This window comes from Macrobrachium rosenbergii, chromosome 48 (assembly GCF_040412425.1).
Source record: "Macrobrachium rosenbergii isolate ZJJX-2024 chromosome 48, ASM4041242v1, whole genome shotgun sequence".
Lineage (NCBI taxonomy): Eukaryota > Metazoa > Arthropoda > Malacostraca > Decapoda > Palaemonidae > Macrobrachium > Macrobrachium rosenbergii.
This window is the reverse complement of record NC_089788.1, coordinates 37808944-37831610: the sequence shown is the minus strand read 5'-3', so window position 1 is coordinate 37831610 and position 22667 is coordinate 37808944. Positions and strand designations below refer to the sequence as shown.

General features: G+C 43.9%; 1 protein-coding gene across 2 annotated transcripts in view; it reads left to right on the top strand.

Annotated features, from left to right (window-relative positions):
* The window catches only part of LOC136831347 (HMG box-containing protein 4-like), a 354987-nt gene that overhangs the window by 203738 nt on the left and 128582 nt on the right, over positions 1–22667 (top strand). For both annotated transcript variants that reach the window (XM_067091655.1, XM_067091654.1), the window contains exon 4: positions 2317–2537. In XM_067091655.1, coding sequence (XP_066947756.1) covers positions 2317–2537 — 221 coding nt within the window. The remainder of the gene's footprint in view (positions 1–2316; positions 2538–22667) is intronic.

Genomic DNA, 22667 nt, shown 5'->3' with positions numbered 1-22667 from the left:
CTTGATAGTTTCCGTACAAGAGTCCAAAGAGGTGCTTTTGTAGGCTAGCGTAGGCTCTTTCATTGGCGCTGAGATACTAATTTGCTCGTTGGTCGTCGGCCTTTACCACAACCTGCAGGGCGGAGGGTCAACGGCTCGGCACACTACCTCACTCCCTCCATACTGGGTAGGCTCTGAATAGCCACTTGGGAGATTCATCATTCTCCTCCTTACATGAGAGTTATTCTCTTAGTCCGTGTGCAGCGGCTAACTCTATTATCGAGGGTGCGTTCATTTAGCTGAGGGGTTACTCTCTTAGTGCGGAGGTTCTTAGAGGCGGCCACTTGGAAGTCGGTGTTGGTTTTCACGACTTTCTACCTTAGAGACATTCAAGTTTTCTTCGGAGAAGAGTTACTCACTGGGTCCCTTTGTGGCGACCAACTCGATCTTATAATTACGTAGTAATGTCAAGGGTGGGGGGAATTTTAGGCAATGAATGTAGTCTAAGGAACTTTGGATTCTCTGTTGGTCGGGATTCATAGTGAGAGTATTAAGTTTGGTGTTATTACTCTGAAGTTAGGCAGATCCAGTGGACAGGTTTGGTTTCTTCAACTTCTGCCCAGACAATGGCAGCAACGGGCAGCAAAGAACTCAAAGATCCTGCACACTCATCTTCTCCTCCATACATGAGAGGCTACAATAGCCACATGGGAGGTTCTTCGTACCCCTCCATACATGAGAGTGCTTTGATTAGCCACATGGGAGGTTCATTGTACACCTCCATACATGAGAGTGCTTTGATTAGCCACATGGGAGGTTCATCGTTCTCCACTACTCATGGGAGGCTGTGATTAGCCACATGGTAGGTTGGTTTTTTTTTTATTTTGCTGCTCTCTGTCCATGAGGAAATTTGAATACCTCATGAGAGGTAGCCCAACTCAGACATTACCTAGACATGAGACTGACGCGGGGGTACTCTCTCTACAGGCCTTCTCACCTGCCGAGTGGGATAACCAGGTGAGGATACATTCATTTATACAGAGTAGGCGAATAGTGAGTTACCTGCTTTCCCTGTTGGCAGGTCGGGCTGAATTAGATTGATCCCACCTCCTTAAAATTTTGTTAAAAAAAGTATATCTTAGTTTAACCAGACCACTGAGCAGATTAACAGCTCTCCTAGGGCTGGCCCGAAGGATTAGATTTATTTTTATGTGGCTAAGAACCAAGTGGTTACCTAGCAACGGGACCTACAGCTTATTGTGGAATCCGAACCACATTATAGCGAGAAATGAATTTCTATCACCAGAAACAAATTCCTCTTGTTCTTCACTGGCCGGTCGGAGATTCGAACTCGCGACCAACAGAGTGGTAGCTGAGAACGGAACCCGCTCACCCAGAGAGGAACTTTAAAATTTTGTTAATTGGGCTAATTCAGGTGTTCAGGGAGTGTACTGCAATATGAAGTTTTCATAATAAAACTAATATTGTAATACTTACCTGAACACCTGAATGATTCCCACCCCTCTTCCCAACTTCAGTTTGAGCAGTGAATAATGCAATCGGGGATCTTGGCCTCACTTGGCCAGGACTTGGAGCAGTGTTGCCAATGGTACTTCAGGTAACTCATTTGGCAAGATTTTCCTGTAAGTGTTGGTAACGCTGACAGTTAATTACCCACTTTGTGGGTAAAAGCTATGGGGATATAGTTCTGGCTGGTAGGTGACCAGGGCTAATTCAGGTGTTCAGGTAAGTATCACAATATTAATTTATTATGAAAACTTCATATCTGGTAAGTTGAGGTCTGTTAAGTTGAAGTGCCACTGTATTTTCCTTATCACTGTATATGTAAATCTAAGTAATCTGTATCTCTTTAGTATACACAGTAGCATTTTTAACAAATGCATTATAGAATCTCAGTTTCTATCTCCAGTGTTTACTGCAGTGCAGCTGAAAACAAATCCTTCAGTCCATTTATATGAGCCAAGAAATTAGACTCGGTGTCTGACTGAATTAATTTGCAATAGTGTTGATGATATCATAGTCCACTGTCAGTGCACTTCTTGTTTAAGGGCCAAGACTTTAGTGTAAGAAGTACAGTATCACTGAATTAAGAGTCAAATCTTGAAGCACTAACACTATATTTGGGAAACTTAGTTTTTCTAACCTTAACAATTTTAATAGTAAAAAAACCTTGTTGCCTTAAAATCTGCACAACCTTGTAGTGTCTCCTTTTATATTTGGTTAAATATCTAGTTATTCAGGTGAACTTGTTTTACAGATTCAAGTGTTTAATTATGGCTTACTTTGTAGTATGCACTTGTATCGACTCATTTGCAGAATTGGAAAAGACGAGCCAAAAGACTTGCAGCTAAAGGCAACCAGAAAGGTTCTATGATTAGCACTGGGAAAGCTGCAAGACAACCAGGAAACATTGCACGCAGCAACTTGATCAACAAGGGAGGTGTGAAGCCACAGCAAGCTATTCGTTCTTCAAAGCCTGCTGAAACAAGCCAGGCTATAGCAGGACCACCTGCCAAAACACCAGTTTCTACTTCTAAGTAAGTTCCAAATGCCAGGTTTCATTAAGGGTCCTCTTGTGTTTCTTTTTTGTGTCTTTTGTCTGTGTAATGTGTTGTCTTTTACGAATTAGGGAACCAATTATATTTTTATTCTTTCTTGTGGTATTCTGATTACATTGAAAAAATGAATGAGTGTAGGCTATGACTTGTATCTTGGGGATGAGGATCATAATGTATTACAGTTTAAGGATGGTTAAGTCTTGATTTTGGTTGAGAACCAATCAGTCAAAGTAAAATTACAGTTCAGTCTCATATTGTCTACTACCAGGCCAGAAAGTCTAAAATAACATACTCTTTATGTGAATCTGTCTGGATGGCTATTAAATTGAGAAGTTTTCCAGTGAATGAGACAAGCTACAAGTGGATACTACCACAGTAGGTTGTGTAACTCACCCCCACTAATCTAAACCAGTGAGAGTTTGTCATATTGTAGCATTTATCATCTATTGTCATACAGACATCATATATATCAGCTGGTTCTCTAGATCTTTTGTGCTGCAGACTTTAACCAGTCATGTTACTTCAGTATCTACATTTTCAATATAGGATTGGTATTACCCATGTTCAGTACCTCAAGGTTCAAATCAGCATCTTGATGTTATTGCTAGATGTCTTGTGCATCCATTGTGATAGTGTGTGAATGTTAACTAATTGTACTGAGTGAATGCATTTGAAATAAAAAATGGCGTTGCATAACTTGTCAATATCAGTGATTTCTAACCAGACATAAGTATCCCATGTTAAACAAGTACTTCATTATCTATGTAGTTCAGCTATAATTTATCTTAATATTTTTATTGAACATGTCATGATACCGTTGATGTAATCAAACTGGAGGTGAGAGTCACAAAAATGGGATTACGGGAATAATAATACAATATAATTCTAGTTTGTGAAATCTACAGTGATATGTTCCTACACAAAGAAAAACCTTTGTTCTTTACATAGGATATTGCTTCAAGTGTGAGCTGGAAATGGCCATTCAGACTTATGGACGAGGTAGTTGACTAAAACAAGTAGGAAAAGCCCACCCACCTGTGGGTCTACACTCCATGTTGATTCTGCCCTTTGTCAAGTACAGGCATCTATCCTGGCTCTCTGCTGTCATTCTTTTTTGTACAAATAAATTATTGAGTATTTTCTTACCTTTTTGGATTGACTGTTTGTTTAATTGTGATGATGGAAATAGATCAAACCCATCAATCACTTGCCTAAGCCTGTAGGAAGTACCTTTGCAACACTAACAGTCTTTGTCCAGGTGGATGAGAGTGACCATCTGAGTAGTGGGTTAAGGAGGAAAGAGCTGGAGAAGTTTTCCCCTGGTCTTCAGAGAGCAACTATGACACTGAGAGAGCTCTTTGGCACCTTCCTTCCTCCTTCCAAGCTTCCACCTGCTGTTGCTATGCCTAAGAGGGTAGCTTCTCGTATGGGACCTCTTACTGAACACGTTTTGGTGGAGAGCCCGTAGGGCTGGGGGAGAGGATAGCCACTCTAGGATCTCTCTCTCTAGGCTTCTATTTGGAAGATGAGTTTTCTTCAGGTATGCCATCTCTCTGGAAGGAAGGAGGTCTCACACAACCCTAATGTTACCATTCATTTGTGTGGAAGACTGACAGACTTGGAGTTGCAGCCTTCCCTGGGTCTCTCTGGAGAGTCTAGTATTTCTGCCTTCCTCTATCACCACTCTTCCAGGAAGGTGGGCCCCATAACCACCTCATTCATGACTGTAATGACTTCAATGTTCATAGTATCTTCAGGCTCTCTGGCTGCCTCTATCTACATGGTAACTCTGTAAACATCTTCCTTTGCACAAGGAGCAGTCCTGTGTGCACTTTCATCAGCATAGACCATGGCATCAGACCTATCCAAGAAGTTAATAAAGTCATTGTTGTCATCTTTGTATTCAGGTTCCTCCGCCTCCTCACTTTCTACTTCAGAAGTTTGTAAGCAGGGGAGGAAGAAGACTGGTACATCTGCCAGTCCTCAAGAAGTCTAGCAAGGCTTCAAGCCATTGGCCTTCATCTGCATAGAAGACCAGTGGAACTCATGATAGTGATGTTTCATACACCACTGTACCTGACGCTCCACACATAGGTGCAACCAGTATGGATCCCCAGGGTGCCATGGGCCCCATTTATATCAGCATGAGCAGGGAAAAGAGAGCAGGCAGGTGCCCGCCTTCCCCCCTGCTTGCTCCACTTCTAGAATGTTGCAGGGATCTTGGGACAGTGTCAGAACCTGTGGGGCTCAGTCACCCATATCCAGCAAGAGGCAGTTCCCCTTATTGCCTCCTTTTTCAGTAGAAGCTTCGACTTCTAGGGGGGGGATTTTGAACGTGGGAGGTACAGCCCTCACCCACATTTGCATGAGCTGGCTCACTCTCCCTAACTCTTGAGGACATCGTCACTGCAGGTTAATGACAGCCCACTGCCTCACTCCCTGGATAGAGAGTGCCATGTACTGTTCACCTTTTAGTACCGCTGCTTCAGTTGCTACTGAGAAGCGCGGGTCTGATAGGTGCAAGTGTTGCGGTTTTTGGACTGCACAAGACATTCGCCAGAAGGCAGATTACTGCCAATGAGGCTTTCACAATCAATAAGATTGCTTATAAAGTGCACTCAGCAGTCAGTGAAAGGATAACAACAAAAAACTCAAGCATTATGCTACTTCATTTAAAAAAAAACTCATGCATGTAAGACAGCCCAACCCTGTGACAACACAACCCTACCGAATCAGCCTGCTAACTGTAAACCTAAGAACACAAAATCAATATATATTACTCCACTTTATTTAAACGTCAAACGTCATTTAAATTTTGATGGCCATCAGAAGAGAATGATATACAGTTCTAACAAGGCATACAAAAGAAACCTGTAAGTAAATAAAATTTGTATAAAAAAGCAAGCCTGATATACAGTTCTAACAAGGCATACAAAAGAAACCTGTAAGTAAATAAAATTTGTATAAAAAAGCAAGCCATCAATACAATACTATACAGTCAGAGCATTCATAGCAAGAAACAGTTTTATAGAATTGAGATTCAGCATAGTTCCTTTGAGCTCATAACCCCTTTTGGTTAATTACCATGGGTAAGCGTAGCAGTATTATACATACTTTCACACAGTCACAATGTTTATAACACAATTTTGGATGCATATACAGGCGGTTATTGGCAGGGGTTCTGTTCTGACTGCATGACAATAACCAAAAATCAGCAATTTGGGGGCTTTTTCGGTGATTTTCGGGGCTTATTGACGCTGCCAATTTACGGTTATGAGCGCCTTTGTTAGGTATGTATCGGTGCCAATACCCAATTTTCACTGCTGAAAATTGCCGATTTTCGTCGCTAGACAAGCCCCATACAACCGGACCGCCGATAACCGAGCCAGCCAGTAACCAGGGACTTCCTGTATTAAGTTCTCTACACTGTCATAATTATTCTTTATTATATACAGGGTGTAACACAAGTTTATGCAAATATTTTGGGAAATGAAAGAAAAAGTAATTTTTTGCAGAAAATTTTCTATAAACATATGCATTTTAAGGCTTCGTTTGTCATAGACAGGAATTTTAAAATAACCGATATCATTAGCTCTGATTTCATGCAATGGCAGTTGATAATGGGAGGTCAGAGTAGCCTGGGATGAGGGGGAGTTTGGTGCCTTATAGAAAGAGAATGGAGCTATTAGGCCGATGTGAATAAAGTACCCCCCAATCAGATGTATTATGTAGGTTTTTAAAAAATGCATGCATCATTGAATCCCTTTACCTCCCTATCAGTGGTATTCATTGGATACTGATAAAAAAAGAAAAAGAAAAGTTCAAGTTTAATTGAATCTCCCCTGTATCAAAGGTAGGCTTGCTTATTCATTAGACACCTATCAAAGATTTCAAATGTACAGTATTTTTAAAAATCTCTCCCTCTCCATCTGAAGTATTCATCAGACACCAGTTATAGGCGTAGACCTAGTCATGATTCCTGGTTCAACACTTATATGACAAGGCGGCAAGACAGATCATGATTGAATTCAGCAATTGCAAATGAATGTTGCTCAGCAGCAGTTACATTACTTACTTGATACGTGAAGCCATACGTCACCGCTGTTAGCTAATCATTGAAATTAGATTACCTGCAAGAAAAAGAATCATAATTAAAGGGTTATCAGTCCACTTGCCTTACTCACTTCATGGCCCCCCCCCCCCCACCCACATCTCAGGCTACTCCAACCTCCTGTTACCAACCTCCATTGCATGAAAGCAGTGCTAATGATAACAGTTATTTTAAGATTCCCCTCACTAACAAATGAAGCCTTAAAATGCATGTTTTATAAAACATTTTCTGAGCTCGTCCCTGCGTCAGCCGGTGAAATATCCATCCAGCACATATTTCTAGGTAAATACTTTGCTAAATATACCAGAGAAAAAAGCTATCAGGAATGCTGGAGTTACTACCCCCAGATCGATCATCTATAATAAAATAGACGTCGGTATAGGTAAGGGTGAGTGATTGTTGTCACTGCCACAGGACCGCACTCTGAAGATATCCCAATGACAAAACCCCGGAATGTGGGGAGCTGATCCAGCACCCATACTCACCCGCCCGCCAACCGACGACCCCAGCGCCATCTGAACTCATTCCATTCTAGCACGTGCTTGTTTACCAAAGCGTTTTTTGTGCTGCCCCTTTTTTGGCAAATTTTGCATTGAATTCATCATGTCATCGAGTAATTTCACCGTGTCTAAGTTAAGTACCATCTTCTTGTGGGGTTTTTACTACTTTCGAGGCTCTTATAGGCCCGTAAATTAATATTTACAGGGTCATATATCGGACGCTCCCCGGCGTTCGCCGCCTCAGCCATGATGACCTTGAAGTACACTCTTGCAGCTGGTTTCTGCAAGGGTTTCTTTCGGTTGCTCACATTTTCATTCAGGTTTTATAATTCCCCTTCAAGAAGTTCCCTTTGGAGACGTTTATCTATGTCAGGCGGGTCCTGGTACCTTGATTAGTGTTATTCCTTACGGAGGACTCCTCCTCTTATTTTGGTCCTTATAGTTAATTCATAGTGTATACCAGGCTCTCGTTCGAGTAGATTCCCTCTCCAGGGTGGTGCTTTCTTTTGTCAGCTTCTGACCTATGGTGTATTGGATGTCATGAATAATTTAGCTTTATTATGATCCAAGCTCGGCGTCAGGTGCAGTCTAATGGCTGCCTACTTCCTGTTCGCCTTGCTCAGTTAGGCTATACGCTTAGCACAAGTTCTTATAATTTTGTATATTTATTCATATTATGGGTACTTATATGTATACTGGTTAATTTTAACGATATTTTATTAGAAATTGGGGATCCTAGCCTAACCCTCTCGTTCCAATCGGTGGGTTAGGCCATTCAGGTTAGGTTTCGCATTGTCTTAGCTCCCATCTCTCCCGACTATGTCGCTTGAGCGGGGAAGGGAGGGGTAGGCTGGTCGAGGAGTTCCTGTTTGTTGTTCCATCCGCCTTACCGCTTGTTTTGGGTTTGCTGGAGTATCTGAAACCCCTGTCCCCTCCTCCCTCTGGTGAGGGAGAGAGAGAAGACAAACAATATGGGGAATCTTCTTCAAGCATTGCCCTTCTACCCTATGGGTCGGTTGCTGGTTGGACTACGTTACAGGAATTTCTCTCCCTTTCAACCCTCTCCTTCTTCCTTCTCTCCTCCCCGATTGTCTGGGCTGCACCTTCATGGGGAGGGTGAGAGTTTGGTGATTACTTTAGATTAATGCTGTTACCCTATCCTTCCCTAGTACTTAGGTGAGTGTCATGAGTCTCCCTACGAATAGGTAGTCAATATGTTTGTTTCGGCGCCCCGCAGGGAGTTACAGTCAGTGTGTGGGGGTATCCCCCGTCCTGTTAAAAACAAAACTCGGTCCCACTTTCCAAGTACTGTACAAACCTCCCCCTTCCCCCCCCTCCCCTGTCTTGGCAGCGGTATGTCATCTCCTCACTTGCGAGACGTCGGTCTCTCCGATTGTCACCCGGAGGGGGACTGGTCGGGTTTCCAGTCAAGAGTCACCCACCCTCCTGGGCCCCGTCCTAATGTCATCCGCTCGGCTAGTGTTTCGTTGGTTCGCTCTCCGGTGGATCGAGCTGAACTCCGATCACTTTCAGGGTTCAAACACTTGCTCGCTAATTCCGCTCCACCGTCCCCGGCCCTCCCGTTGCCTCCGGTGCTTTTGGTCTTCCGTGGGTTGGCTTTAGTCACACCTAGCTCTCTAGCTGCATAATGACTGGTGGTAATGATTTACCCCGCCTTCCCTGCTGTAACCAAGTGTCAGAGGTACGGGATCCCGGAGGGGTCTGCGCCGGAATACGGCAACCTACAGTGTACTGTTATCCTATATTGTTAACCAGGTACTTTGTGCCGTTATAATTAATGCATGATCCTAGATTAAGATCCTACTCCGTTGACCGGCGTTCCTTAATTTAGTATATATCATGTTTTGCTCTGGTTTATTACCCCACAGGAATGCTTCGGTGGACCCGGTATAAACTAAGGCCAGTTGCCGGGGTCCGGCAGTATTTATTCTTAAGTAAATTTACTATTAAGAGTTGCATGATCCTAGATTAAGGTCCTGCTCCGCCGAACTATCTCCGGCGCTCCTTGATCTAGTGTGGTCATGTTTTGCTCTAATTTATCGTCCCGCCGGAATGCTCCGGCAGGTCCGGTATAAATTATTTTAACATACTCCAATACCTACTGTAGTTTGAAGTCCCTTAAATTAGTAGGTTCATATACTGTTATACTTACAGACGGTTCGTTGTGAGGAGCCCGGGTGCTCTGCGGTACTGCACCAGCCCTATGGACATGTCGTCTGTCGATCCCATGCGGGCTGTGCAGTCTGGCTGGATGACCTAATCGTGTGGCACCCGGACGGTTGTGAGGTCTGCTTCGCTCTTTACGTGCGTGTCCAGGACGAGTCGGTAAGCTTATAGTTACTGCCTTTAGTTTTCCTGGTATCCTCACTTGTTCTGTTTACGTTATGGGCTTAATATATGAATTACATATCTCTCACCAAGCGCTCGGTCGTTAAGTCCCTCCCCTCTTCCAGGCCGACGAAGCTTCCCGGAGTGACGCCTTGGGTTCTCTTCGAGCCTTGGTGGCTGGGTTCGGAAGAAATGTTCCGTCGGGGAAACCGTATGTTCTCGATGAGAACATCCGAACTTGCTTTACCCCGCGCCGGATCTCAGCGGCTGTCCCTGCGGTAGTCGCTGCTCCTGTTATCGAGCAGATCCGGGTAGAAACTCAGCCTCTCCAGGACGAAAGCCTCTACACCGAGGTGTCAGAGGAAGTAGCGGCCATAGATCTCGACCTGGAACCTATAAACACGGAACAGGACCAGGAGGTAGGTGGGGAGGTAAGTGAGGCAGTGGGGGCAGGCTCCCTTTTTGATTCTCCTTCTTCCACCGCTTCTTTTCAGGGATTTCATAAGTCTTCCTTTTTGAGGGACGGTGCACAATCCACTGTCCCCAAATTGAAGAAGACTTGGAAGGCGAAGGGCTATAAGTCCGCGACTTCCCGCAAAGCATCCCCCTTCCCTCCGGGGAAGCCACGGGATGATAGTCCGGTGGCTTCCACAGGCAAGGCCACTATCTCAGCTAAGAGTGCGAGTTCGAGGGCAGCTAAGGCTAGCCCTCCTCGCCAGCCTGCCTTTGACCCGGAGGCTTTTGCAGGGATGCTCTTGCAAAAATTTTCTACGGAGGTGGATGCTAAGCTGAGTAAGCTTACGGAGAGGCTGCAGAGCCAGGAGACCATGCGCTCCGGCGGGTCCGCAGTACATTATCCCGTTCCGGACGCCTCCGCCCTCCCTCCATTTGACAAGGGAAATCCATGGCGTTTTGCCCTTCATGCTCCCCGGCATGAAGATACCCTTACCATCGAGGGTCTAGGCACGCGCAGACTCGAGGAGTTAGAATTCTTTCCTCCTGATCTGCTGCCCCCCTACCCAGGCTTCGCCAGACTGACGGAGGAAGCTTGGTTGAGGTCGGATAAGGTCCCAAAGGAGACAGTAATCTTCCCGAGGGACCAGGCGCAGTCCGCCTTGATGCGCTCCTGTAATGAATGGCAGGCGGAGAACACAAAGTTGGCCCCCTTCAAGGGCAACTTCACAATGTTCTCGTTGGATGATAAGATCCCAACCCCCTGCATGACTAAGGTAGCCCTCGCGATGGCCCAGGCTTGCTCGGAGGGTAAGCCGTTGCCCCAGCTCCGGGAGACTGATCCCACCTCGTTGATCTTCCCCGGAGACGATGAGTTCTGGAAAGATGTCCCGGCCACCTTTACTTTGGGTAAGCTGGACCTGGAGTGCACATCTAATCTATTCAGTGAACAGCTTCCCAAATTGCCAGAGGCTCTCCTCAAAGCAGAGTTTGAGGCTAGGTGTCGGCTGAGCCGATCACTGAACTCACTGTGCCTGGCAGAAGCAACCGCTGTGACATTCGCGGAGGAGCAACTCTTCCAAGTCCTGACGAAGTCCCTATTGGCGGGATTTCAGGCGGACTTGTTTGACTTTATGGTAGCACGATTGAATTGCCGCAAATTCATCTTCAACGACGCTACCATCAGACATGAGCCTAATAAGCTCATGAAAAGTTCCTTCTGGGGGCTAACATCTTCCCGGAAGAAGAAGTCAACAATGTCCTGGCAGAGGCAACCAGGGCAAATCAGAGTCTGCGCTCCCGCTGGGGTATCCCCGCCTTTAAGCGGAAGACCCCCGAGTCCGGCGGCCCTCAGGGTAGACCTGGCAAGCGATACAGGAGGCACAGGAGACAATGCCAGCAGGCTGTTGTCCAGGCCATACCTGCCTCAACAGTTTGCCAGCCTTCTACCTCGAAGGCCCAACCCCAACAGTTCGTGCTGGTGCAGCCAGCTCAACACTCTCTTGCCGCTCCTTTCTTCGTGACGTCTCCGGTATTTAACCCTTCTTATGAGGGCCAGGGGTCGTTTCGGGGTCTTAATAGGAGCGCAAGGGGACTAGAGCGAGCCTCCTTCAGAGGCAAGGCTGCCTCGCGACCCCCTCCCGGGAAGAGGGAGGCTGCGGTAGAGGAGGCAAGCCTGCTCCTCCCAGTGAGAACAATCAGGTAGGCGGCAGACTTTATCTGTTCAGGGACTGGTGGACCTTCATGAAGTCCATGGGCCCACAGTATAGTCTCAAAGGTTTGGGCTGGAGCTGGATCAAAGGACCTCCCCTTGACCAGATTTCATCAACCGTCTTCCAAAGCTCTGCGGGACTTTGCGACGGAATTACTCCTAAAGAGGGCCATAAAGAAAGTGAGACACCTGAAATTTCAAGGCAGGCTGTTCAGTGTTCCCAAGAAAACTCCAGTCAACAAAGAGTAATCCTGGATCTGTCGCGTCTCAATCTTTATATACAATGCGACAAATTTCGCATGCTTACAATCGTGCAGGTACGGACTCTACTTCCTCGTGGAGCCGTCACCACCTCTATAGATCTTTCAGACGCATATTATCACGTCCCGATTGCGCGGAACTTCTCTCCTTCCTAGGTTTCAGACTGGGGAAAGAGCCCTACTCGTTCGGGTCATGCCATTCGGCTCAACATAGCACCCAGAATCTTTACGAAGCTGGCGGAAATGGTAGTACAACAGTTACGGTCCCGGGGGATATCGCAAGCCGCATACCTAGACGATTGGATAATCTAGGCATCCAACGTCGAGGAGTGCAGGAGAGCTACGGCCATAGTGATCGAGTTTCTGGAATCCTTAGGCTTTCAGATAAACAGGGCGAAGTCCCGCCTAACTCCGGAGGCTCGATTTCAGTGGCTAGGCATCCAGTGGGACCTAGTTTCACACAAACTGTCTATTCCACCAGCCAAACGAAGGGAGATAGCCAAAGCCACCAGGCAATTCCTCAAAAATAGGAAAGCCTCTACGCAGAACAAGAAAAGAATCTTGGGTTCCCTTCAATTCGCATCTGTAACAGACCTGCTTCTAAAAACAAAGCTGAAAGACATAAACAGAGTGTGGCGAAGACGAGCCAATATCAAACTCAGGGACAAGGTGTCATTAGTTCCTCAAGTGCTAAGGAAAAGACTCCGGCCATGGTCCACAGTCAAGGGTCTCTCAAAGTCAGTTCCCCTTCAATTTCCCCCGCCAGCTTTAATGATCCACACAGACACTTCGTTAAGCGGCTGGGGAGGATACTCACCAAAAGAAAAGGTACAGGGTACATGGTCCACAATGTTCCGTCAGTTCCATATAAACATTTTGGAAGCGATGGCAGTATTTCTAACCTTGAAAAAACTTCGCCCCGCCAACCAGGTTCATATCAGGCTGGTGTTGGACAGCGCGGTAGTAGTACATTGCATAAACAGAGGGGGTTCCAAATCAAGCCGGATAAACCAAGTGATGATAGCCATCTTCTCACTAGCGGAGAAACACGGCTGGCACCTGTCAGCTACCCATCTAGCAGGGGTCCGGAATGTTATTGCAGACTCCCTGTCCAGAACAGCTCCGCTGGAGTCAGAATGGTCCCTGGACAAGGCTTCTTTCGAATGGATCCGCCATCAGGTTCCGGGCCTTCAGGTGGACTTGTTTGCCACGGAGAGCAATCACAAACTCCCTTGTTATGTTGCTCCCAACCTGGACCCTCAAGCTCACGCCACAGATGCAATGTCCATAGACTGGAACAATTGGCAGAAAATATATCTCTTTCCACCAATAAACCTACTGATGCCGGTGTTGCACAAGCTCAGGTCATTCGAAGGCCAAGTGGCCTTGGTAGCTCCCAACTGGCCGAAGAGCAACTGGTTCCCTCTTCTTTTGGAGCTCAAGTTACGATGTCATCAAATACCCAAGCCACAGCTGACTCAAATAGCGCAAACAAGGACTGTGTCAGCTTCCTCAAAAATTCTGAATGCCCTGGCTTTATGGACTTTATGAAATTCGCCGCTCAGAGAGGGGCGGATATTGATCCCATTAATACTCTGTTTCTTGAATCAGATAAAAGAGATTCTACCCTCAGACAGTATGACTCAGCAGTTAAAAAGTTGGCATCCTTTTTAAAGGAATCTGAAGCCCAAACCATGACCGCCAATTTGGCAATATCATTCTTCAGGTCACTGTTTGAAAAGGGTCTGGCTCCGGCCACCATAACCACAGCAAAATCAGCTTTGAAAAAGGTGTTTTTGCATGGCTTTAAGATTGATTTAACAGATTCATACTTTTCATCCATTCCTAGAGCATGCGCCCGTTTGCGACCAGTGACCCGTCCACATACGGTTTCCTGGTTCCTTAATGATGTTCTAAAATTAGCCTCAGAAATTAATAATGATCAATGTTCTTATTTAAATCTGTTAAGGAAGACCTTGTTCTTAATTAGTTCAGAACTGTCTGCTCTCTCTAGAGGTGTCAATCATGTAGATTTCCTTCCGTCAGGAGAAGTTCTGCTTTCCCCAGATCAAAGATTCCTAGCAAATAACGAAGACCCTCAGGATAGGTGGTCCCCCTGGAAGGTTGTCCCTCTTCCACAAGACCTGTCCTTATGCCCAGTCGCTACCCTGAGGGCCTACTTACAAAGAACTTCTCAGTGTTTGTCTGGTCCTCTTTTTATCAGGGAAAAGGTGGAACACTTTCTTTAAAGGCTATAAGACAACAAATCCTGTACTTTATTAAGCAAGCTAACCCGGATTCAGTCCCTAAGGTTCATGATATCCGAGCGGTGGCTACCTCTACTAATTATTTTCATAATATGAATTTCGCTGAGCTGAAGAAGTACACGGGTTGGAAATCTCCATCAGTGTTTAAATGCCACTATCTGAAATCATTGGAAGCTCTGAAATTCCCTGCGGTGGCTGTAGGGAGCATTATCCCTCCACCTTAAATTAACCTTTAATCCCTATCCTTTCCCCCCCTGCCTGCCTGCCTCATTTATTTGCCCTGCCATTTTCTCCTGGACAAGACATGCCTCACCGCCTGGCTCCTAATATTATAATGTACAATCTTGCGGTGTTAGTTTTAAGTGTGTGATATGTTATACTCACTGTGATTTAGTTTTAAGGCCGGAGGTACCCTTATAAGTTTTGTCATTTATTTAGTGTCAGTACCTCGCCACTTTAGTATTAATGATGTATATAGTTGATTTTCATGTCCTTTATTATAGTATAATTTATATCCCTAGTCATAACTCAGTTGTTCAGCTATACCTATAGTATTTAATTATATTTTGGGGATAATTAAAATTATTTTTAATAATGGTGTTTTTATACATGATCACCTAAATGTTTGTCACTTTTAGACTTTCACCAAGACTTGGTATGTTTCTCTGTTATGATTTCACCGGCTGACACAGGGACGAGCTCAGAAAAGGGATTTTGACAAAGGAAAAATCTATTTCTGAGGGAGGCCCTGTGTCACCCGGTGACCCCCCCAGGATCTAGTTTTCCCTCCCCGAGTAGGCATACCAAGCTTGTGGGGGGGTGCTAGCCTGGAATGAGTTCAGATGGCGTTGGGGTCGTCGGTTAGCGGGCGGGTGAGTATGGGCGCTGGATCAGCTCCCCACATTCCGGGGTTTTGTCATTGGGATGTCTTCAGAGTGCGGTCCTGTGGCAGTGACAGCAATCACTCACCTTTACCTATACCGACGTCTGTTTTATTATAGATGATCGATCTGGGGGTATTAACCCCAGCATTCCTGATAGCTTTTTTCTCTGGTATATTTAGCAAAGTATTTACCTAGAAATATGTGCTGGATGGATATTTCACCGGGTGACACAGGGCCTCCCTCAGAAATAGATTTTTCCTTTGTCAAAATCCCTTTTTTTTGCATGTTTGCATTTACAAATTCTATGACATGATCTGGAATTGTAGCCAGAAACTTTTTCATTAACATATCATTAATATCCTGATCCCCATCCCCCCCTTTTTTTTGTTGCTAGTTTCAAGTCGTTGGGCATACATTGGAAATCCTTGATTCTTTCCTTTTTGCACATCTTGAAGTTCGTTTTTACATTTGCACCTTATTTTCCCTTTCACTAGTTTCACTTGATCAGTCATTCTTGCTTTTACAACCCTGTACCTCTGCTTCCTTACACCCATTATTGATAAAAACCAAGTGGTGTACCCTCCAAAAATTCATCTAATCCATGTAATTACTGGTACTTAATATTCCCATACTTCTCTACACAATACTATCATATTCCCCAAAGAAGTCATTTATGTCCCTCTCACTTTATATGTAATATTTTCCAATCTTTGGCACCTCCTTAGGTACTATACTCCTATGTACTTCTCTCACTCCTTCATCTCTCAAACTCCCTATGCACAACCACCCTCGCTCACTGAGGTATAAAGTAAAGCACAACTAATTCAACAGGTATACTACACCATCATATCCCTTGGTTAATTTTCTTTCCACTTTTGCCCTATCTTTTGCACCCTTACCCTTTTCATCATTGGTTTAATATTACCCCCCTTCTAATTTGGGGTTGATTCTACCTAACCTATTCCTGCCCCCCTGTATTTCTTCACTTTCACAGATGCTGTATCCTAATCTGGCATTAATCATCCTTTCCATCTTCTCAGTCTTCCCTTCCGTCTTCATCTCTGTTGTCTTTCTTTATTTTCTTCAGCATCTCATTCTCCTGTTTAAACTGTTTGTTTTCCCCTTCTGACTTCTTCAGGTACTCTCTAAGCTACACCACTTCTTGCTGTAATGTCTCCCCCTTACTTGACTTACATTTTACCAATATGAAAAAATAAAAAGAAAGATAATACAATACCAATGCTAAACCACTGCAGCCCAACTACTTTTTATAGATTACAATGTGTCCTCGACTTATGGTGGGGGATCCGTTCCAGTGCCGCGCCATAAGTTGACTTCTGCCGTAAGTCAATTTTTCTCCATTATCAGCACTTACAGCACCATAATTTGATGTTGCATCAAGTTACAGCACTGTAAGCGCCACTAACTTAATGCCCATTCTTGCTGTTAGCACCGTCAACGGCGCTAACTTGATGTTGCATCAAGTTACGATGCTGCAGAACTCCGTTAATGGCACTGAAAAAGCCCCGTAAGATCAAACCACCGTAAGTCGGTGGTGCTGTAAGTTGAGGACGCACTAGTACTAACTTTCACCTCCTTTATCATATTTCATCCTTCCTTTAAGAGGCCTCTCTCCATGCTATCCAGTATCCAGTTCAAAGGACCCTCCCTGAAGAGTAGGTTACTGCCAATGAGGCTTTTGCAATCAATGGGATTGTTTATAAAGTGAATGCAGCAGTCTGTGAATGGATAGCTTTATTTCAAGCATAGTCATATATGCTGTATGTACAGTATACATTTTTTATTTGATTGCTGTACTTGTGTGTATTTTTCCATCCAGTATTTCTTAATTATGCTATGCTTTTCTGAACATTTTATTATACTGTATTAATATGAAGTGTTACAAACGACAAACGTATTCACACACATCTACATAAAGATTTTTTTAAATATTTTGTGTATCACATTATTTCTATATTTGTTTCTGTTCTAACATTTTAGCAACTTTACTAGAATTATTTTAAATTCTTAAGAATTATAGATACCATACTGTACATTGTGTGCTTTTTATGTTTAGAAAAGATCTGCAGGCACACATGTGGAAGTGTGCATCATATAGCTTAGCCTACTCTTCCTCCTGAGCACGGATGCAGATCCATTGATGAGTAGACTCATTTCTCAGATGTTATTCGAGTAGCAAAGAAATAGTACGGTATTTCACTGTGAGCCTCAGGAGATATATTGTGCAAAACACCTACAGGTATTTTGATTGGCCAAATTTACCCAAGTGAGAAGAGTGCTAAACTGGACAGAATTACCAAATTAGATCCACACGGCATAATGTATAATGTGTTTATTTAGTGAACAATTGTATGTTATTGCACTGCAAGCCACTGACTTACAAAAATTTCCATAAATTATGAGTTTTTGTCATGAATTTATAAACTGTTGCATCTATGTTCTTTAATTGTCATCAAATGCAGCACTATTTTTTGTAGACATTGGTTTATCACAAAATGCACACACACACACACACACAAATGTACATCATGATTTTGGAAATAAAATTTTTTCATTTTTAGGAGAGGGGGAGAGAGAGGAAGAGAGAATGACTTTAGGCTTTGTCAACTGACATGTAAATGGTGGATAGTCCTTTTAATACACAGCTTTTTATACAATTTGAAGTTGCTTCAATATAGGACATTTAGAAAGTCAGTTCAGTAAGACTATGTTATTGTGTTGTGTAACTTAGAGGTTGTTGATAGATCATCATGCCTTAACATAACAAACAACACAAAAACATCTGCACATACCCATACATGCATTTTAAATACAGTTTTAGTTTTCATCATATTTCTTTGTATTGTTGTGTTTAGTTGTTTTTTTAGTTAACTTTATGTGGAGTACTGGTTTGTTTTTCAAAAGTGTTACTTCTGTATTTAACCATAACTGGTTACAAAAGTATAGATACATAATACATGTAGCCCCCCCACACACACACTATACATAGATTTTGGTACCCTGAATACTTGTACACTTATAATATTGTTCAGTTCTTACCTAAGTTATCTATCCATTATTGGTTAATAATGGGTGCATTACCATTGTCCAAGTGCACACTCAGGCAAGATCAACAAACAGATGCATATACACATTGTAAATACTGTAGTATTGATTTTTATTATGCCTATATACTGTACAGTGTACTGTTGCATTTATTTCAAAATGAATCTTGCGTATGGTTCTAAGGCTCATTTATCACTAAGGGCCTGATAATATATTTGAACTTTTTGCGTAATTTTCAAATAGGTTTGCGTACGCACTTCACAATTTGTGAAGTATTTCCAGTTTTTGAGTAAAGGAATTTCAGTTACTATCAGGAAAATGGGCAGTAATACACCATTTAAAATACTATTTTTTACTAGCAAATGAGTGAAAAGCTGCTGTCCTGTCATTTAGTAGTGAAAGTTGGCAGAAAGGTGCTGTACCAACAGTTTTATTTTGGAATGGGACTTTTTGATCCAGATGCCATACCAGCTGGTTTTCCTGACTAAAGGATGCTGGAAAATTGGAATATTACTGTATATTATTCCAATCTTCTTTTGAACCTCAGCCTCCATTTAAATTTTGATGGCCATTAGAAAAAGATGATACACAGTACTAACAAGGCATACAAGAAACCAGGAAGTATATACAATTTCTTTAAAGTTAGGCCTTCAATACAATATAGTCAAAACAGTTTTATAGAATTAAGATTTTACACTTCCTTTGAATGCATAAAGTGTCTAGTGTTTCATAATCCCTTTGGGTAATTATCATGGGTAACCATATCAATGTTATAAAACACCTTCACACAATCTTAATCATTAAAAAACAATTTTGGACTCATATACTAAGTTCCCTTCAACATATTACAATTATTCTTTATTCTTATGTATATATCACTTGTTCCAGTACAATTATGAACCTGTGCTTTCATATGTGGAGTCTTGCACTTAGCATACTTCAGCTGTCACTGAACTGTCTCAAAAAACAAAATACTAATAGAACAGCAGACTTGCCATTTGTTTCTGCCTACTGGTGCACAGCCAGAGTAGAGACAATGATGTTCTACTGCGGGAAGCTCCGGTGTCCCCGCAATTTTGTACCAGGTGATGGGAGGTTTCACATCACCCCTCTCCAACTCAGGACTCCTGAGTTGTTGGGGGGAGGATACATCTGATGACTTAGAGGCAGAATGTTAAGGAATTGCTCTGCTGTCCTCTCTGTTGCAGGATTTAAGAGAAGTGCAGCACAACGACTCTGAGGGTTGAGTCCCTTTGCCCCAACACAATAAGGTATTTTTCTATCAGGCACCCCGCTCCTCTCCAACACCAGGCATTAAAAGTTTTGTCATGACTCGAGGAGGCAGTGGTGACTGAGAGCCAACAGTCGCACCCTGTTGCCCAGCCATCAGTGGCATAGTAGCAGCTCCACTAGACATCTCAGCAGCAGGAGACCCCACCTGTACCAGTCTTCGAGCAGATCAGACAGGGAACGGAGTACATCCTGAGACAGGCAGTGTAGAGTCTTGTTCCAGTCCGTTCCCAGCCCTCCAATCGGGGGCGGGGTTGCATTGATCCAAGTGGCAGACACCCCTTTTGCATAGAGCCTAAGCAGCAAGAGGGTGCAGCTCCAACCCCCCCACCCCCTAAACTCCTCACTAGCAGGCAGCCCACACCCCGGTTGGGGAGCACATCAGACCGTGACTGCAGATATCTTGGGATAGGCCCTTGTCCGCTCCACTCCCTGTCTCCCAGATCCTCATGCTGTTATGCAGAGCGGGGACAAATGCAACCAGGGATCTCCCAAATGGGACTGCCCAGACAGCCACCCAAGGGGACTCCCCAGTCAGTCTTGGCATCCAGAAAAATTTAGGAAGCACAAGACAAATTTTCACAGATCTGGGACGTGATCAAAGGACTAATGGAATCATTTGGCAGTCTTAAAACTGTGGAAACAATAACAATCTTTCACGGATCTGGGATGCGATCAACGAAATGCAGGAATCATTAGACAATTGCACAGCAAGCCACCAGACTCCTTTGAGTGAGGCATCTATTATTTCCTTGCCTCACAACAACATGAGAGAAGTGAGGGTGTGATGGACATACCCTCCCATGAGGGAACTGCCCTCACTCCCTCGCATGAACCGCCCACATTACCTATAGACCTATCGGAGGGGATCGATGGCCCCCTACCCTCCTCTTCCTCCCCAATGCCTCCGGTGGAAGGTAGATCTTCAGTGACGAACACCAGCCCTCGTGAGTCTTCTGACCCTATCTCTCCCCCCCAACCCCCTATTGGAGATGGGGATGTGAATGACCATGAGGGACTGGGGGCTGGCAGACACAAATAAGTAGGAAAAAGAAAAGAACATCTTGGTTGTCTACTGGACTGAAGCCCAACATTCATGAATCACCTCACCCGAAACCTGAGAAGAGATGTCACGTTGTGATTCACAATTTACGCTCATTGGTGAAGCTAGACATCATAGTAGAGAGAGTCAAGTTTCTCACGGGCTCCGACCCTCTTACTTCCCACGAACTCCCATGCAAAATTCAGCATAAAGTGGCCTACAGGATTACCTGCCTATTTCAACACCTCGATGTTCTTAAAGGTGAGAATTTCGGTCCTAATATAAAAGTCTTAAGATACAGCCTAATCCAGGACCAATCTCTCTCTCTCTCTCTCTCTCTCTCTCTCTCTCTCTCATTCTCTCTCTCACTCCTCTCTCTCTCAGTGGCTCTCAGGCGCAGGCTTGCCCTCTATAGCCAACCCCCCATCCACCCAAATGATGAACTCATTCATTTCCCATCTTCGTGAGTTCCCATGGGTACATAAGATATAATCTCTTGGGATATTTTTGGCCTCAAGCGGAACATCCCACCCCTAAACATGTTTTGCAAAATATTCAAAGGCATCATTGCATTATAAGAAACGCTCCTTTGGCCTCATGATCTTGCCACCTGCGATTCAGTGCATGAAGACTTCAGAGTTTTCTCGACCTCATCGATGCAAGTTACAGATCACGTCGTAGCCGGTCGCCCGAAAGGGGGCCTTTCTTTCTTATGGCACAAATCTTTAGACAATATGGTGAATGTGTTGACCTATAGGAGTGATATATTGCTGGGGTTTCAAGTGACTGTAGGGGACTCTAAGATCCGAATAAGTAATGTTTATCCTGGGAAAATAACAACAATTTTGATCAGTACTGCATGATCCTAGGTGAGTTACACAGCATTGTTCACGATTCTACTGTTGATCATATTTGTATAATTGGAGACCTTAATTCCCACCCCACAAAACAATTATACAACAAGTTTTCTCGCTTCTGTCAAAATCACGCTCTCCAAATTAGCGATGTAATGCTCCTCCCTCCCTCCTCCTATACCTATGTACCAAATAGAATGGACACAGTTACAACCTCCTGGCTGGACCACTGCATCACGTTCCCTCAACTTCATGATTCTGTTGTGACCTGCAACATTTGCTACAATCTTGCAACAGGCTATGATCGCATTCCCTTACAGGTGTCATTCAGTATCCCATCCCTCCCTACCATGAACCCCCTAACTGATAGCCCACTTTGCTGTTAACTGGGATTTTAAAAACCAACAGAAAACCAGATCCTTTAGGAAAACCACAGAAACCAGGCTGCAGTCAATAGTTCAACCGGCAGATGCCTTACTGTGCACTAACCCAAAATGTAGAAATGACCATCACAAGAGAGATCTGAAAGAATTCTATAATAATATAATTTCTGCTATGCTTGCCTCCGGCAGGGATACCTTTAGATCTCGTCAAGGCAACTCTCGTAATATGCCTGGATGGAATGACTTTGTTAAAGATCTATATACACATTCACGAGAAATGTTTTTACTGTGGAGGCACAATGGTAGCCTAAGGGAAGGACACTGCACTGCTAATAAGGCAGGCGAGAGCGCAGTTCAAACTTTCCCTTAAGCATTGCAGGCTGAATGAAAAGCAGCTAAGAGCTGATGCAACGTCCAGAAAATTAGAATCTGGCGATTACCCTCTTCTTTGGAAAGACATTCAATCCCTAAATCCCAAAACTAAAAAGCTACCGCAGAGAGTAGAAGATGCTGTCGGTGACGAGGCTATCGCAGGAATGTGGGGTGATCACTTCAGCACTATCCTGAATTGCATAAACAATCAAGACTCCCGAAGGGATGTAGATAACCTCCGTACTGATGACATTCAGTTTCATTTTGCTGATCATATAACGCCAGGTAACATCAGCGATGCCATAAACAACCTACCTAATAATAAATCGCCCGGCTGCGATGGTCTGCCTGCTGGAGCTTTCAGATTCTGCCATCCGATAATTTACATTTTGCTAGCTGCTCTATTCAATACGTGCATAATTCACCAATTTCTCCCAGACTCCTTACTCTTAGTTCACTTAATACCATTAATAAAAAACAAGCTAAAGGATGCAGCTGACCCTGGCAATTATCTCCCGATTACATTTACTACAATTGCATCGAAGATACTGGAGTCTGTTCTTTTAG